This window comes from Salvelinus namaycush, chromosome 12 (genome assembly GCF_016432855.1).
Source record: "Salvelinus namaycush isolate Seneca chromosome 12, SaNama_1.0, whole genome shotgun sequence".
In the NCBI taxonomy this organism is placed as follows: Eukaryota; Metazoa; Chordata; class Actinopteri; order Salmoniformes; family Salmonidae; genus Salvelinus; species Salvelinus namaycush.
The window spans coordinates 44,570,454-44,588,903 of NC_052318.1; the positions used below are offsets into that span (position 1 = coordinate 44,570,454).

At 41.7% G+C, this 18,450-nt stretch overlaps 1 protein-coding gene across 1 annotated transcript in view; it reads left to right on the top strand.

The window, feature by feature from the left end:
* Positions 1-1,097: 1,097 nt before the first annotated feature.
* Positions 1,098-18,450, top strand: part of LOC120057584 (GDNF family receptor alpha-4-like) — a 52,207-nt gene continuing 34,854 nt past the window's right edge. The window contains exons 1-4 of the mRNA XM_039006160.1: positions 1,098-1,109; positions 1,211-1,309; positions 1,413-1,546; positions 1,731-1,822. Of these exons, the coding sequence (XP_038862088.1) occupies positions 1,098-1,109; positions 1,211-1,309; positions 1,413-1,546; positions 1,731-1,822 (337 nt within the window). The remainder of the gene's footprint in view (positions 1,110-1,210; positions 1,310-1,412; positions 1,547-1,730; positions 1,823-18,450) is intronic.

Here is an 18,450-nt window from a genome sequence, read left to right on the forward strand (position 1 = left end):
GTTTATGTTTTACCTTACCAGGCAAGTCAGTTAAGAACAAATTCTTATTTTCAATGACGGCCTAGGAACAGTGGATTAACTGCCTTGTTCAGGGGCAGAACGACAGATTTGTACCTTGTCAGCTCGGGGATTCAATCTTGCAACCTTTCGGTTACTAGTCCAACGCTCTAACCACTAGGCTACGCTGCCGCCCCAGTTACGGTCCTTCCTGGTAAAGAACAGTCTGTGGACGCACTCTACCTATGAATGTGTTTTATATGATTCTCATTGTGTTTACCACACTCTCTTCTCACTCAGCTCAGGTTGCTGTGTATCAGTCCAAAGCTTCCATTCAGTGAACGTCCATTCAGTAACAAGGAGAATGTGAACGGATGCATTTTGACATTCAGGGCTACAATATGCTTTATTTAAATTCTGTCATCAGTCAGAGATTGAACCTTTCAATGGCATAAATGATTACGTTTCAGCAACAGCTCAGTGCCCTGTGGGGCTTATTCAACTATGGCCACTAGATGACAGAATGGGATTGCTCAAGTGTCTCCACCTCTGTTGTGGATGTGTTTTTGAGGAGTTACGCATTCTCTGTATCTCACCTGAATTACAATGACTGCATTGCTGTGGTTTCCCCTGTGTTTAGATGGCCCCAGGAAGAGTTCTCAGGGCAAGCCAAAGTGTTTTATGCCTATTCCAGACTCTCAGCTCCAAGGTGACAGTGAGCCCTGTGCCTTGGGAAGTCCCATCTACCCTGCATCTCCCCCCTAACCCAGCACTCTCCAGGGGATCCAGATGATTCATGGAAATCCTGGAGCAGGAAGCTGATGACGTGATCTGGATCTCATAGACTTGTCTTCAGCTCTTGCCCCATTGTGTTAATCTTTGTCACTGAATGGATCATGCAGCGAGGTTTGCACCTGTGTGAATCTTGAACCTGTATTCAATGCACGGTTCAATCTCTGTTGCTACAGCTTTGAATAATTCTTCCCCAGATCTTCTTCCTTTTTTTTCTGTCTTCCAACAAGACTCCTTCCTTTTCCCCCAATTTTGAATCTCTCCCCTGCCCTTTCCTTTTCTCATGTGTCCATGGCTTGACGTACATCATGGTTGACACAGTAAGTGTAATGCGATGTAGTGCTCCTCCTAACATAGTGCACCTTACATTTGCAGGAAGATACATTATACCTAAAAATACTTAATTCTCTCATTGTCCCAGATGAGTGTTCTTCTGGAAGGGAAGTTCAGCTGCTTGGTTGAGTCTTTTGCCGTGGTGGACTGCTGTTACCCATATGAGTATCAGGGAGGACACATTATGGTGAGAATAATTCCCTGGGCAGTGCAATCTTTGTTTATATCAATGTGGAGTGTGAACTGAGTGTGTTCGTCTGAGTTAGTGTTATCCCTCTCATCACCTGCAGGGTGCTCTGAGCCTGCCCAACACAGACGAGGCCATGGATAGCATACTGTCCCAGAGGCTAAAAGCCCACACATTTGATAAGAGGCTTGTGTTGGAGCTGCACTGTGAATTCTCCTCCGAAAGAGCACCCAGAACGTGACATACATTCCTTTTTGTCACATCCTCCTGTGTGTGTTTTCGTGTCCGTGTGTGTGTATCAAATCTGCAGATTACCTATTATCTGCTTTTGACTCCTGACCAGAAATGTATTTTTTTTCTGCATGTATTCCATTTGAGATTAAGTCTCTCCTCATGAGAGAGTGCTTTTCTCCTTCTGTAGTTGTCGCCTCCTGCGCAGTGTGGACCATAGCATGAACGAATACCCAGCCCTGCACTATCCTCAAGGGTGGCTACAGAGACTTCTCTCACCAGGTATGGACCTGACAATAAATCAAATCAAATTGTATTTGTCGCATGCGCCGAATACAACAGTTGTAGACCTTACTGTGAAATGCTTACTTATAAGCCCTTAACCAACAATGCAGTTCAAGAAATAGAGTTAAGAAAATATTTACAAACTAAAAAATTGACATGTGGGTGGCCATTTGATTAATTGTTCAGCAGTCTAATGGCTTGGGGGTAGAAGCTGTTAAAGGAACCTTTTGGTCTTAGACTTGGCGCTCCGGTACCCCTTGTCGTGCGGTAGCAGAGAGAACAGTCTGTGACTTGGGGGATTGGAGTCTTTGACACATTTTGGGGCCCTTCCTCTGACACCGCCTAGTATATAGGTCCTGGATGTCAGGAAGCTTGTCCTCAGTGATGTGATGTGCTGGGCTGTATACACTACCCTCTGTAGCGCCTTACGGTCAGTTGCTGAGCAGTTGCCATACCAGGCCTCCTTTTCCCGTAGTCCACGATCAGCTCCTTTGTCTTACACACATTGAGGGAGAGGTTGTTGTCCTGGCACCACACTGCCAGTTCTCTGACCTTCTCCCTATAGGCTGTCTCATCGTTGTCGGTGATCAGGCCTACCACTGTTGTGTCGTCAGCAAACTTAATGATGGTGTTGGAGTTGTGCTTGGCCACGCAGTCGTGGGTGAACAGGGAGTACAGGAGGGGACTAAGTACACACCCCTGAGGTGCCCCAGTGTTGAGGATCAGCTTGGCTCCAATACTCAAATAGACTCTGGGCTGTTGGGCAAGGCTGTGATCAGTTTATTTCTCACTCCCCTGGTCTCGTCTGTCTGTCAGGAGCACTGTGAGCCCAAGTCCTACTGACCCATGCACCACGAGGACCACAGAAAGGAGCTGCTGCGGTGCCGCACACACAGCCGAGCCTCCGCCTAGGAGCGCCGCAGACGCCACCACATCCAAACTTTTGTCAAACTCTGAGCCAGTCGTGTCGGGGATGGAGTCCGGGAGAAGAACAGACACTCAGAGGGACAGCTGAGTCCAAACAGTGACCTCGAGATCGTCCGTTTAATTATCCTACAGGAACCTACTTGACTATGTGATAACAAATTGCCCTTTTGTTGTGCTTGCCAGCTTTCCAAATGGAACCCTTTTTCACATGCTGTCATGTAAACTATGCACTATGTCGATGTTCACTGATGCCTTTGTCCATTTTGTAGTATATTTTAATTACAGTAGAGACCGCAGGTCGCCTTTTAAAATTGCTTTAATGTCATTTCCACATTGCAGAGCAGAAAATGGTGGCATTATTTCCAGTGTCAATCATGGATGTATGTTTTTATTATTAATGGGAATCATGACTTAATTTGAGCTCTTCTGAATACCATTTTTTTAACCAGAGTGAATGACCTTGGAGTTTAGGTTGAATAGTTTTTAATGTTTTGATTATATCAGGGACCTGCACATGAATTAATGCATTAACTATGACGTTTATAATTAAGAAACACACCAAAAAACGTAACTCTTATTTTAATTATATAATTTCAATGGGTATAATATGGCCCATGGACAGTAAAACCACAACATAAAGGAGAAATCTTTAGAAGTATTTTTTTATTAGGCTTGTCCTTGTGAATATCCTTAGTCCTTATCCCTGCCGGTGCCACAGGTGTGTCTAGTTTGCAGCTGTGATTCCTCCCCCAATACAGCTGGGTTAACTCTATCCCCCTCGCTGTTAAAAAGCCCCCCTCTTCTATGCACAGCAGCTGTAATTGCAGAACAACTGTGGGATTTCACAGGCCCCAAAAAGTGGTATCCGGCTATACTGAAAGCAGATAGGGTGGGAATGGCCATGGTTCAGACTTCAGACCTTTCCCAGGAGGAAGGAAGGCTGGTACTGGCTGGCTGTTGCAGTGAATGACCTTTTGGCAGTCAGTTTTTATGGGTTTTTAATACCACGTATGGGCCTACATACTCATATCTCTGGCAGCAACAACCCAGAGTCCCAGGCAAGGCCATGAGAGGACGGGGGATTTTGGACATTGTTGGAGAAAATTGGGAATTAAGAAATCACATGAGATCAACAGCTATGTCCAAGTGGAGGTATCAAATTGCAGTTTTCAAAAGTCACTTGCTCAACAAAATCATCCTGTCGACTACCATGACTGTATGTGTCTAAAAATGCTTTCTGGTGCGGTGCAATGTTTGGAATATACAGGCTGGTTTCAACTGAGCCAATGGATTTTGAGTTCCTTAATCCTTGCTCCTCAAGTCATGCAGTCCAGAGTGGAGAGGTAACAGGGGGGAAAGTGAAATGATCCATTCCATCTTGTTTATAAGTGGCATTATTAGAGTGGCGATGATGGAGAGATTAGTTATTGTCTGTCAGCGCAATATGCAGGAAGCCCAGGTGCAAAAGCCCAACTGCTAACAGTGAGAGGAAATCCAACCTTATAGCTGACTACAATTTGCTCGTTTTTGGAGTCCAGTTATTTTCTGCAGGGTCAAATTACATTTCAATAGAGAAGGACATCATGTTGGCCTTCAGAAAGTATTCACACCCATTGACTTTTTACAAGAAAAATTGTGTTTCAGCCAGAATTTAAAATGGATTAAATTGAGATTGTGTGTCACTGGACACACAATACTCCATAAAGTCAAAGTGGAATTATGCTTTTAGACATGTTGACAAATTAATTAAAAATGAAAAGCTGAAATGTCTTGAGTGAATAAGTATTCAACCTCATTGTTATGGCAAGCCTAAATAAATTCAGGAGTAGAAATGTGCTCAACAAGTCACATAAGAAGTTGCATGGACTCCCTCTGTGTGCAATAATAGTGTTTAATATGATTTATTAAATGACTTCCTCATCTCTGTACCACACTCTGTACCATACTCTGTAAGGTCCCTCAGTCGAGCAGTGAATTTCAAACACAGATTCAACCACAAAAACCAAGCGTCCTTCCTAACTCAGTTGCCAGAAAGGAAGGAAACGGCTCAGGGATATCACCATGAGGGCAATGGGGATTTTAACACAGTTACAACGTTTATTGGCTGGGAAAGGAGAAAACTGAGGATGGATTAACAACATTGTAGTTACTCCACAATACTAACCTAAATGACAGAGTGAAAAGAAGGAAGCTTGTACAGAATAAAAATATTCCAAAACATACATGTTTGCCATAAGGCACTAAAGTAAAACTGCAAAAAATGTGCCAAAGAAATTATCTTTATGTTCTGAGTACAAAGCATTATCATTGGGGAAAATCCAACACATCACTGAGTACCAGTCTTCACATTTTCAAGCATGGCGGTGGCTGCATCATGTTATGGGTGTGTTTGTCATCAGCAAGTACTAGAGTTTTTTGGGGGGATAAAAAGAAACGGAATAGAGCTAAGCACAGGAAAATCCTAGAACAAAACCTGGTTCATTCAGTCTGCTTTCTAACAGACACTTGGAGACAACTTCACCTTTCAGCTGGACAATAACCTAAAACACAAGGACAGATATACACTGGAGTTGCTTACCAAGACGACATTGAATGTTCCTGAGTGGCCTAATTACAGTTTTGACTTAAATCTGCTTGAAAATCTATGGAAAGACTTGAAAATGGATGTCTAGCAGTGATCAATAACCAACTTGACAAAGCTTGAAGATTTAAAAAAAAAAGAATAATGTGCAATCCAGGTGTGCAACGCTCTTAGAGAATATATATATATACAGTTGAAGTCGAAAGTTTACGTACACTTAGTTTGGAGTGATTAAAACTCGTTTTTCAACCACTCCACAAATTTCTTGTTAACAAACTATTATTTTGAATTTTACAATTCACTGTTTCACAGTTCCAGTGGTTCAGAAGTTTACATACACTAAGTTGACTGTGGCTTTAAACAGCTTGGAAAATTCCAGAAAAGGATGTCATGGCTTTAGAAGCTTCTGATAGGCTAATTGACATCATTTTAGTCAATTGGAGGTGTACCTGTGGATGTATTTCAAGGCCTAGCTCCAAACTCAGTGCCTCTTTGCTTGACATCATGGGAAAATCAAAAGAAATAAGCCAAGATCTCAGAAAAAAATTTGTAGACCACAAGTCTGGTTCATCCTTGGGAGCAATTTCCAAACACCTGAAGGTACCACGTTCATCTGTACAAACAATGGTACGCAAGTATAAACACCATGGGACCACGCAGCCGTCATACCGCTCAGGAAGGAGACGCGTTCTGTCTCCTAGAGATGAACGTACTTTGGTGGTCGAAAAGTGCAGATCAATCCCAGAACAACAGCAAAGGACCTTGTGAAGATGCTGGAGGAAACAGGAACAAAAGTATCTATATCCACAGTAAAACGAGTCCTATATCAACATAACCTGAAAGGCCACTCAGCAAGGAAGAAGCCACTGCTCCAAAACCGCCACAAAAAAGCAAGACTACAGTTTGCAACTGCACATGGGGACAAAGATCGTACTTTCTTAGAGAAATGTCCTCTGGTCTGATGAAACATAATGACATAATGACCATCGTTATGTTTGTAGGAAAAAGGGGGAATCTTGCAAGCCGAAGAACACCATCCCAACCGTGAAGCACGTTGGTGGCAGCATCATGTTGTGGGGGTGCTTTGCTGCAGGAGGGACTGGTCCACTTCACAAAATAGATGGTATCATGAGGAAGCAAAATTATGTGGATATATTGAAGCAACATCTCAAGACATCAGTCAGGAAGTTAAAGCTTGGTTGCAAATGGGTCTTCCAAATGGACAATGACCCCATGCATACTTCCAAAGTTGTGGCAAAATGGCTGAAGGACAACAAAGTCAAGGTATTGGAGTAGCCATCACAAAGCCCTGACCTCAATCCCATAGAAAATGTATGGGCAGAACTGAAAAATTGTGTGCGAGCAAGGAGGCCTACAAACCTGACTCAGTTACACCAGCTCTGTCAGGAGGAAGGGGCCAAAATTCACCCAACTTATTGTGGGAAGATTGTGGGAGGCTACCCGAAACGTTTGACCCAAGTTAAACAATTTAAAGACAATGCTACCAAATACTAATTGAGTGTATGTACACTTCTGACCCACTGGGAATGTGATGAAAGAAATAAAAGCTGAAATAAATCAATCATTCTCTCTACTATTATTCTGACATTTCACATTCTTAAAATAAAGTGGTGATCCTAACTGACCTAAGACAGGGAATTTTTACTAGGTTTAAATGTCAGGAATTGTGAAAAACTGAGTTTAAATGTATTTGGCTAAGGTGTATGTAAACTTCCGACTTCAACTGTAGCTTGTCTAACTATCTTAGCTGGCATACGTGCTGGCAAGGTTGGTAGACTTTAGAAAAGCATGCAATAACTAAACGTACTGAATAAGACTCACATTCCTTTCAATCTTTTACACAGGTTTTAGAAGAGATTCATAGTTTGTTTCTTTAAAAGAATAACCTCCAGTCAGGAGGATAGAGACAGCTCAAGAGGTATGTTTAGATATGCAGAAATATATTTTTTTACAGAGAATGAAGCATAATGATTATGGCTCTAGATTGCAGGGAAAAAGCTGTTTCAGGTGCTTAGCCCCCCTCCTGACCACTCAGCCTGGTCTCATAGACTAGACGTAACATAGTAAATGTACATCCGGGGCACTCAAATTAGTTTGATATGTTACGTTTGCTATGGTTACATAAGGCAGAAGGTTACTTAAGTCAAAAATGAAATGAGGGTGGTAGGGTGGGCGTATAACATGAATGTCTAGCTACCCAAAGGTTGCGTGTTCGAATCTCATCATGGACAACTTTATTATAACTTTTTATCTACTTTGCAACTACTTAACATATTAGCTAACCCTTTCCCTAACCCTAACTCTTTAAGGTACCTCATAACCTTAATAACACTTTAAGCGAATTCCTAAACCCTCACCTTAACCCTAACCTTATCCCCTAACCCCTAGCCTAGTCAACGTTAGCCACAAGAAATTGGTATTTGTAACATACGTATATGTATTGCAAATTTGTAACATATTGTACGAATTGCAATTCGGAACATATCATAAGAATTGCAATTCATGACATATCATACGAACTGTAATTCATAACATATCATATAAAATGGACGATGGACATCCACAAATTAATAAATACCATATGAAACGTAACATATCATACTAATTGGATATTCTCAGATTTACTGACAGAATAATACAAACTGCTCTGAGACCAGGTTGGACCACCCCCCAGCCATCCTCACATACTTTGAGCCCCCTCAGATTTTTGGGGTGCAGGATGTCCCTGCTGGTGGCAGTGGTGGGATAATGCTGCTGTTGCTCAGGCTGGAAGTATTTGAGGTGTATTAGAATCGAGTTCATCAGTAAGTTTATGACACTATGTAGAGGTGATGTACAGTGGGGCAAAAAATGATTTAGTCAGCCACCAATTGTGCATGTTCTCCCACTTAAAAAGATGAGAGAGGCCTGTAATTTTCATCATAGGTACACTTCAACTATGACAGACAAAATGAGAAAAAAAAATCCAGAAAATCACATTGTAGGATTTTTAATGAATTTATTTGCAAATTATGGTGGAAAATAAGTATTTGGTCACCTACAAACAAGCAAGATTTCTGGCTCTCACAGACTTGTAACTTCTTCTTTAAGAGGCTCCTCTGTCCTCCACTCGTTACCTGTATTAATGGCACATGTTTGAACTTGTTATCAGTATAAAAGACACCTGTCCACAACCTCAAACAGTCACACTCCAAACTCCACTATGGCCAAGACCAAAGAGCTGTCAAAGGACACCAGAAACAAAATTGTAGACCTGCACCAGGCTGGGAAGACTGAATCTGCAATAGGTAAGCAGCTTGGTTTGAAGAAATCAACTGTGGGAGCAATTATTAGGAAATGGAAGACATACAAGACCACTGATAATCTCCCTCGATCTGGGGCTCCACGCAAGATCTCACCCCGTGGGGTCAAAATGATCACAAGAACGGTGAGCAAAAATCCCAGAACCACACGGGGGGACCTAGTGAATGACCTGCAGAGAGCTGGGACCAAAGTAACAAAGCCTACCATCAGTAACACACTACGCCGCCAGGGACCCAAATCCTGCAGTGCCAGACGTGTCCCCCTGCTTAAGCCAGTACATGTCCAGGCTCGTCTGAAGTTTGCTAGAGAGCATTTGGATGATCCAGAAGAAGATTGGGAGAATGTCATATGGTCAGATGAAACCAAAATATAACTTTTTGGTAAAAACTCAACTCGTCGTGTTTGGAGGACAAAGAATGCTGAGTTGCATCCAAAGAACACCATACCTACTGTGAAGCATGGGGGTGGAAACATCATGCTTTGGGGCTGTTTTTCTGCAAAGGGACCAGGACGACTGATCCGTGTAAAGGAAAGAATGAATGGGGCCATGTATCGTGAGATTTTGAGTGAAAACCTCCTTCCATCAGCAAGGGCATTGAAGATGAAACGTGGCTGGGTCTTTCAGCATGACAATGATCCCAAACACACCGCCCGGGCAACGAAGGAGTGGCTTCGTAAGAAGCATTTCAAGGTCCTGGAGTGGCCTAGCCAGTCTCCAGATCCCAACCCCATAGAAAATCTTTGGAGGGAGTTGAAAGTCCGTGATGCCCAGCAACATCCCCAAAACATCACTGCTCTAGAGGAGATCTGCATGGAGGAATGGGCCAAAATACCAGCAACAGTGTGTGAAAACCTTGTGAAGACTTACAGAAAACGTTTGACCTCTGTCATTGCCAACAAAGGGTATATAACAAAGCATTGAGATAAACTTTTGTTATTGACCAAATACTTATTTTCCACCATAATTTGCAAATAAATTCATTAAAAATCCTACAATGTGATTTTCTGGATTTTTTTTTCTCATTTTGTCTGTCATAGTTGAAGTGTCATAGTTGAAAATTACAAGCCTCTCTCATCTTTTTAAGTGGGAGAACTTGCACAATTGGTGGCTGACTAAATAATTTTTTGCCCCACTGTATGTGTGAGGTATAGGCCTACATTTAATGTGGTAATCATGTATTTTCTGCCAATTTGATTTTCAGACGCTGATTTCTGACCTATCATATTTTAAATATTTTCCCCAAAAGTACTGTACAGAATATGCATGCACAACTGAGACCTACGTTCGGATGAAATAAAAAATGTAGTCACTCCAGCTCATCATACTGAAGGACATATGTAGCATACTCTATCCTCTCAAAATGGAGGTATATCAAATAAAATTGGATTGGTCGCATACACATATTTAGCAGATGTTATTGCGGGTGTAGATATGTGTACATCTGTTTTCCTCTAATGTAATTACAGTTGTAAACAAAATATGTAGCGCTCTTTTAAGTAAACACACACACACACACACACACACACACACACACACACACACACAAAGTAAACGCACACACACAGAGGCGCGCAGCATCACTGTGGAGTATGGTTATTTTATTCACCGACTTTTTCTGTATGTGTATCAGGCTACTCGGGGGCCAATCACAACACGGCTCTGTGTTTGAGCTGCACCATGCAGTCTGACTATTCTATTTTCAAGTCTTGCAAACGCAATTGAGGACCGACGACGCAAGGCGACATAAGTGCAATTGAGAATTATTCTAAACAAATTCAGCCTCTGTGTCACTTAAGCTTTTAGGAAACTTTGGAGGGCCATTTTTCTGGAAAGACCGCGGAACGCTTGCAGTGTGTGATGCACGGTATTTGGGGTAACCTATTCTTGACCACTCGTCTAATTATAATATAAATGTAATTTATTTTACTGCAAGTCCTCTCTTTGAAAAAAACGCGACAACTGCAAACTTGCATCCCTGCGAGTCCACGTTTGGGAATTGTCACAAATTTGCGATAATCGGCTTGGCTTATTCACTCAGTCGATCCTGGGACATACGCGGTGTGGCTGGATGTTGCATGCGGGTCAATGAGCGCGAGGACAAAGTGCCTCCGAAGTCCCCAACTCCCCGACCTCTCTTACCTGATGCCGTGCATGATGATTGTCCTTGGAATACTTCTGAATGTCCTCAGTCATGGTAAGCGAAATTCGTTAGTCACTATAATATTGTTTATTTATCATGTAGTCAATTCTAAAGTGATGAAATATTACCCGGCGCATTTTGCACTAAATGTTCCCCCTTGTTTAGAAAATCCAGTCTCTCCAAACTGTAATGCTGTAAAAGCCGTTATCAAATTTTCTAGTTCTCTGTCACTTTCCAAAATAGGGTTCAACCGATGGACAGTCGGTCTGGGGAGTTATTTTTTTCTAAGGCATCTCCAGGGATCCTAATAGCGTGCTTCTATTTCTAAATATAGCAGGTCATTGGTTCAGAAAGCACTCACTGGATGAGACAAAAAGTTAAACAGGCTACAATGGTTTTAGTTGACTTTTATAACAATTCTATGACAAATAGAATATTGACAATCCTTTATAATTAGACAATATTAATAATTTACAGTAGGCTAGGCCTATTATTAGTTTTAAAGCGACATCAAAACTCTCACTTCAATTCTCTATTTTAGGCAGGAAACTCCCGTTTTTAAAAATGTTTTTAATCAAAGCACTCATTAGGATCAATATGGATAGTGTTTCATGTGTTTTCATGAAATTGCAATTCACACAAAGTTAAGAATTGCATGCAGTGTTGAATGTAGAATTGGATTCATGATCCCTATCCAAAATTAATTCTCTACTGAGGTCATTTTCATTTAGCATATTCATTTAGCACAGGAAACTCATGTATGTATGTGTCCTCTCTTGCTATAGCTGACAACGGAGCTATATATTTAATTGCTGGTTCTATAAAATGTGTTGTAATCTTTCATACCAAGATTTTGTGACTAAAATTGAAGATCTTAAATCAACTCCCAAAGGCATGCGAGAACATGAGACAGTATGATCTATGGATATCGATTCAGTTAAGACCATAGCTCGATGACATCATTTTGAAGGTCTTGTCCTGCTCTTATACTTACACGACTAGAGTGGAAAAAGTGTTCTGCCTGGTCCTTTTACAGCTTTAATCTGCTTTTATGACTTGTTTTCCTGGCCATTCTTTTTTTACTGATACAGATAGAGCTCATCATGCTCTTACCCTAGTTAATTGTGATGTCATTGGAAAAACCACTGACCGCTCGTCCAAGACAAATTATCACAAAGGTGTGAACCAGAAGGCTGCTATCAAATTTAATGCATTCTGCCATGAAAGGCATGTTGTTGGAGCCTGTTGGTGCCAGACTTGATTCACCGATACCACTTGCCATGCGGAAGCAGAGAGCACAGTCTATGGCTTGGGTGGTTGGAGTCTAATAATTTTCCAGGCCTTCCTTTCACACAGGCTGATATAGAGATCTTGGATGGTAGGGAGCTCGGCCCCAGTGATGTACTGGGTTGTCCGCACCTCCCTCTGTATCACCATGTGATCGAGACTGGTGCTATTGCCATAAGCTGTGATGCAGCCAGTCAAGATGATCTCAATGGTACAGCTGAAGAACTTTTTGAGGATTTGAGGGCCCATGACAAATCTTTTCAACCTCCTGAGGGGGAAGAGGTGCTGTTGCATCTTCTACACGACTGAGTGAGTGTGTGTGGACCATTTTAAGTTCTTATTGATTTGAAGCTGTCGACCCGCTCCACTGCAGCCCCGTCGATGTGGAGGGGGGCGTGCTTGCCCCCCTGTTTTTTGTAGTCCACAATCAGCTCCTTGGTCTTACTGACGTTGAGGGAGAGGTTGTTGCTCCGGCCCCACACTGCCAGGTCACTGACCTCCTTCCTTTAAGCTGTCTCATTGTCGCCAGTGATCAGGCGTCACCACCGTCGTGACGTCAGCAAACTTGATGATGGTGTTGGAGTCGTGGGTGAAAAGGGAGTACAGGAGGGGACTAAGCACACACCCCTGTGGGGCCCCCGTGTTCAGGGTCAGCGTGGCGGAGGTGATGTTGCCTACCTTCACCATCTGGAGACAGCCCGTCAGGGAGTCCAGGATCCATTTGCAGAGTTAGGTGTTCAGTCCCAGGGTCCTCAGCTTGTTGACGAGCTTGGAGGTGATAATGCTGAGCTGTAGTCAATGAACAGCATTCTAAAATAGGTATTCCTTTTATCTGGAACGGTGAGGGCTGTGTGGAGTGCAAATGAGATTGCGTCTATGGATCTGTAGGGATGGTATGCAAATTGGAGTGGGTCTAGGATGTCTGGGATGATGGAGTTGATGTGTGCTATAACCAGCCTCTCAAAGACCTTCATGATTACAGATGTGAGTGCTACAGGAGGGTAGCCATTGTTGCATGATGTCACGTTCCTGACCTGTTTTCTGTTGTTTGGTATGTGTTTATTGGTCAGGGCGTGAGTTTTGGGTGGGCAGTCTATGTTTTCTGTTTCTATGTTGGTTTTGGGTTGCCTGGTATGGCTCTCAATTAGAGGCAGGTGTTTGACGTTTCCTCTGATTGAGAGTCATATTAAGGTAGGTTGTTCTCACTGTTTGTTTGTGGGTGATTGTCTTCCGTGTCAGTACATGTTACCACACGGGACTGTTTTCGGTTTGTCTGTTCCTGTTCGTGTGTTCTTCGTTTCATGTAAGTTCGTAAGTTTAGGTCTGTTTAGTTCGTTTTGTTATTTTGTTTTCTAAAGTGTTATTTTGTGTTTCGTCATTTGTCTAATAAATCATTATGTCCACATACCTCGCTGCGTGTTGGTCTGATCCATGCTCCTCCTCATCCGAGGAGGAGGAATATGACGACGATCGTTACACATGAAGCCTTAGAGTTCTTGGGGACAGGAATGATGGTGGTCATCTTAAAACATGTGGGGATTACAGACTGATACAAGGAGAGGTTGAAGATGACTGTGAATATACCTTCCAGCTGTTCTGTGTATGCTCTGAGAAAACACCCTGGAATACCAATCGGGCCCTGCGGTATTTATTTTATTAAAGACTTTACTCACATCGGCCTCGGAGAGCGAGATCACCCAATCTTCTGGGTCGGTGGCGGCCCTCACACCCGGCATGATGTTGTTATTGTCAAAGTGTGCATAAAATGCATTGCATTTATCTGGTAGAGAGGCATGGTTGGGCAGATCACGGCTGGGTCTTCCTTTGTAATCCGTAATGGACTGTAGCCCCTGTCACATTCGGCGGGTGTCGGAGCCTGTGTAATATGATTCCACCTTATTCCTATATTCCTATATATTCCGACACCGGTGCCCCCGCACATTGACTTTGTACCGGTACCCCCTGTATATAGCCCCGCTATTGTTATTTACTGCTGCTCTTTAATTATTTGTTATTCTTATTTCTTACTTTTTAAAAGTATTTTCTTAAAACTGCATTGTTGGTTTGGGGCTTGTAAGTAAGCATTTCACTGTAAGGTCTACTACACCTGTTGTATTCGGGCACATGTGACAAATACAATTTTATTTGATGTTCCTCAACATTCACATATTTAAATCAGTGTATTTAAATTGCTGTGTTTGTTCAGGACGTTTCTCTTTGAATGATTGTCTTGAACGATGAACAATGTAGTTGTCATTGTTCATTGAGCTGTTTATCAGTCACCCTCCTACTTCTGACATCAATATAATAAAGTTAGAGGTATGCTTGAATCAAACTTAGAATCCCTCCAAAACAAAATGTGAGTCACCAGACCAAACAAAAAAGGAATAACTGTGTGCCTCTGCCCAGCAACTAATAAAGTGGCAAGAAGGTGTCCACATAGCAAGGACTACAATTAGTAGAAAGAACCTTAGGTCACTTTGAAGACTTGGACTCAATGTAATGACACTGGAGCACTCGATCGTCTTTACAATTGTTTTAATGGATCAGAGATTGACAGACAGCCATTTTGCTCCTGAGGCTGACCATTCTTCAGAATCGTCCAGACCCGTCATCTGCAATGTAGAGTTAATCCTGTCAGTTTCCCTGTGATGCCCATTTCTATCCCTGTCTGGTACCTACAAATTATATGGCAAGGGACATGCATAATCTAGTAGTACTATCAGTACTCGGCCACACCTCTCTACCACCTCAGACAGTACACGGTCAGAATAACACCACAACAACCTACTGTAAGTGTGCGTTGTCAATGTACCTACAAGTCAAACCTGTTACAGAATAAATCAGGAACACACACTGGTGCTGCTGTTGCTGCTTATGCTAGTCCATTGTATCCAATGACGACTTCCTTTGTTTTCATTTTTTTGTTAAACAGTAATCTATGAGCTCCTTTGTAACTGTAAAATCAAATCCATAAACGCCTTTGTCTATCGCAGACAGGGCATGTCAAATCTTGGTTTTGTGGGGCACACATACACACCGATACGATTACTTCACTGCTACCAGGAGCCATGTACAATATGCACTTATCTCTGGAGATTGATACAAGAAATGATGTCACCTTTAAAAAGTGTCATCAACAACTTCTGGGAGACCACTAAGTCACAAACTGGGCCGCAGCTGGCGGTAATGTTGACATGATGTAAACGCAGATGTTTGAAAGTGACTTACCAGTGGAGAGGCAAAGACATACAGTACAGTCAGGGAGTCAGTCGGTAGAGGGAACATTTGCATGTGTGTGTTTTGTTGATAACCTTGATTTGGAACACACTGTTGGTCTCCAGGAGCAGATGGCACAGAGCTCTATCCATGGTTGGGAGGGTAGCCCAGAGTGGGTGTGTCTGTCTGTGTGCCATTGTGTGTAAGCCTTGTGTGTGTCTTGCATTTGTATGTTTTTGTGTGTCTGTTTTCTTAGATACATTTTGCCCTCATTGCATGTATATAATTGTGCACATCACATCTTTGGCCTAGGTGAGCATGTGTGTGTTCTTGTGACTTTGTACCAGTATTTGGCTGTGTTCATCAAATTTGTTCGCCACAAGATGCACCCCTCGTCCCCTGCACTATCAAGGGTATGTCTTGACCGGTCTTATTAAATACTTACAGGAGCACAAGACAAACTTCCACACATCCCAGTAGATTACATTTATTTTCATGTTTCCTTCCATCGGACTAATCAATGCATATGTCCTTCTCTTTTTAAGACTGTTCTAAAGAACACAAAGAAAAGGAGAGATTATTTCTGCTATCATCCTGTTACAATTCCTCTTATCCCCGTCCCTTTATCTTCATCCTTCCATTTTTGTTTGTCAGCATGAATAAGTGAATGAGGTCATCCCTTGCCGTCTTGACTTTTGCCTGTAAAAGGGAATTGATTATCAATGATTTCAAGATTCATTCATATTTCATCATACTTATGATTCAGGTCAAAATAACGTTCAGATTGAATTACTTGACTTGGATATTCTATTTGAAACAAAATAACTCAACTCACACCCTAGATATTTGGGGCTTGCTATATGCCGATTTTTATATATATATTTGTAATAATGACAATTACAACAATACTGAATGAACACTTTTATTTTAACTTAATATAATACATAAATAAAAATTAATTTAGTCTCAAATAAATAATGAAACATGTTCAATTTGGTTTAAATAATGCAAAAACACAGTGTTGGAGAAGAAAGTAAAAGTGCAATATGTGCCATGTAAAAAAAGCTGTCCAAAAGTTCCTTGCTCAGAACATATGAAAGCTGGTGGTTCCTTTTAACATGAGTCTTCAATATTCCCAGTTAAGAAGTTTTAGGTTGTAGTTATTATAGGAATTAAAGGACTATTTCTCTCTATACCATTTGTATTTCATATGCCTTTGACTATTGGATGTTCTTATAGGCACCATAGTATTGTATTGTATTTATAAACACACAGAAATACGAGCCTTAAGTCATTAATATGGTAAAATCCGGAAACTATCATTTAGAAAACAAAACGTTTATTCTTTCAGTGAAATATGGAACCGTTCCGTATTTTATCGAATGGGTGGTATCCATAAGACTAAATATCGCTGTTACATTGCACAACCTTCAATGCTATGTCATAATTATGTAAAATTCTGGCAAATTAATTACTGTCTTTGTTAGGAAGAAATGGACTTCACACAGTTCGCAACCAGCCAGGCGGCCCAAACTGCTACATATACCCTGACTCTGCTTGCACAGAACGCAAGAGAAGTGACACAATTTCCCTAGTTAATATTGCCTGCTAACATGAATTTCTTTTCACTAAATATGCAGGTTTAAAAAATATATACTTGTGTATTGGTTTTAAGAAAGGCATTGATGTTTATAGTTAGGTACATTGGTGCAAGGGCAGTGCTTTTTTCGCGAATGCGCTTGTTAAATCATCACCCGTTTCGCGAAGTAGGTTGTGATTCGATGATAAATTAACAGGCACCGCATTGATTATTTGCAATGCAGGACAAGCTAGTTAAACTAGTAATATCATCAACCATGTGTAGTTAACTAGTGATTATGTTAAGATTGATTGTTTTTTGTAAGATAAGTCTAATGCTAGCTAGCAACTTGCCTTGGCTCCTTGCTGCACTCGCGTAACAGGTGTCAGCCTGATACGCAGTCTGCTCGTGAAGTGCAATGTAATTGGCCGTAATCGGTGTCCAAAAATGCAGATTACCGATTGGTATGAAAACTTCAAATCGGCCCTAATTAATCGGCCATGGTCGGAGTCATTTTTACACCATTTGTTTTTACCATAGGGGATTTTAAAAACACTTAAAATAAGGGCTGTGTTTTGTGTAGGCTTGCCCTGGCGTGACGTTTTGATAACCATGTAAATCTCTCTCGGACAACGTGACTTTTATCAATATACAGTTGAAGTCGGATGTTTACATACACCTTAGCCAAATACATTTAAACTCAGTTTTTCACAATTCCTGACATTTAATCCAAGTAAAAATACCTTGTCTTAGGTCAGTTAGGATCACCACTTTATTTTGCTTCTACACCTGCATTGCTTGCTGTTTGGGGTTTTAGGCTGGGTTTCTGTACAGCACTTCGAGATATTAGCTGATGTACGAAGGGCTATATAAAATAAACTTGATTTGATTTGATTTTAAGAATGTGAAATGTCAGAATAATAGTAGAGAGAATGATTTATTTCAGCTTTTATTTCTTTCATCACATTCCCAGTGGGTCAGAAGTGTACATACACTCAATTAGTATTTGGTGGCATTGCCTTTAAATTGTTTAACTTGGGTCAAACGTTTCGGGTAGCCTTCCACAAGCTTCCCACAATAAGTTGGGTGAATTTTTGCCCCTTCCTCCTGACAGAGCTGCTGTAACTGAGTCAGGTTTGTAGGTCTCCTTGCTCGCACACACTTTTTCAGTTCTGCCCACACATCTTCTATAGGATTGAGGTCAGGGCTTTGTGATGGCCACTCCAATACCTTGACTTTGTTGTCCTTAAGCCATTTTGACACAACTTTGGAAGTCTGCACGGGGTCATTGTCCAATTGGAAGACCCATTTGCGACCAAGCTTTAACTTCCTGACTGACGTCTTGAGATGTTGCTTCAATATATCCACATCATTTTGCTTCCTCGTGATGCCATCTATTTTGTGAAGTGGACCAGTCCCTCCTGCAGTAAAGCACCCCCACAACATGATGCTGCCACCCCCGTGCCTCACGGTTGGGATGGTGTTCTTCGGCTTGCAAGCCTCCCCCTTTTTCCTCCAAACATAACGATGGTCATTATGGCCAAACAGTTGTATTTTTGTTTCATCA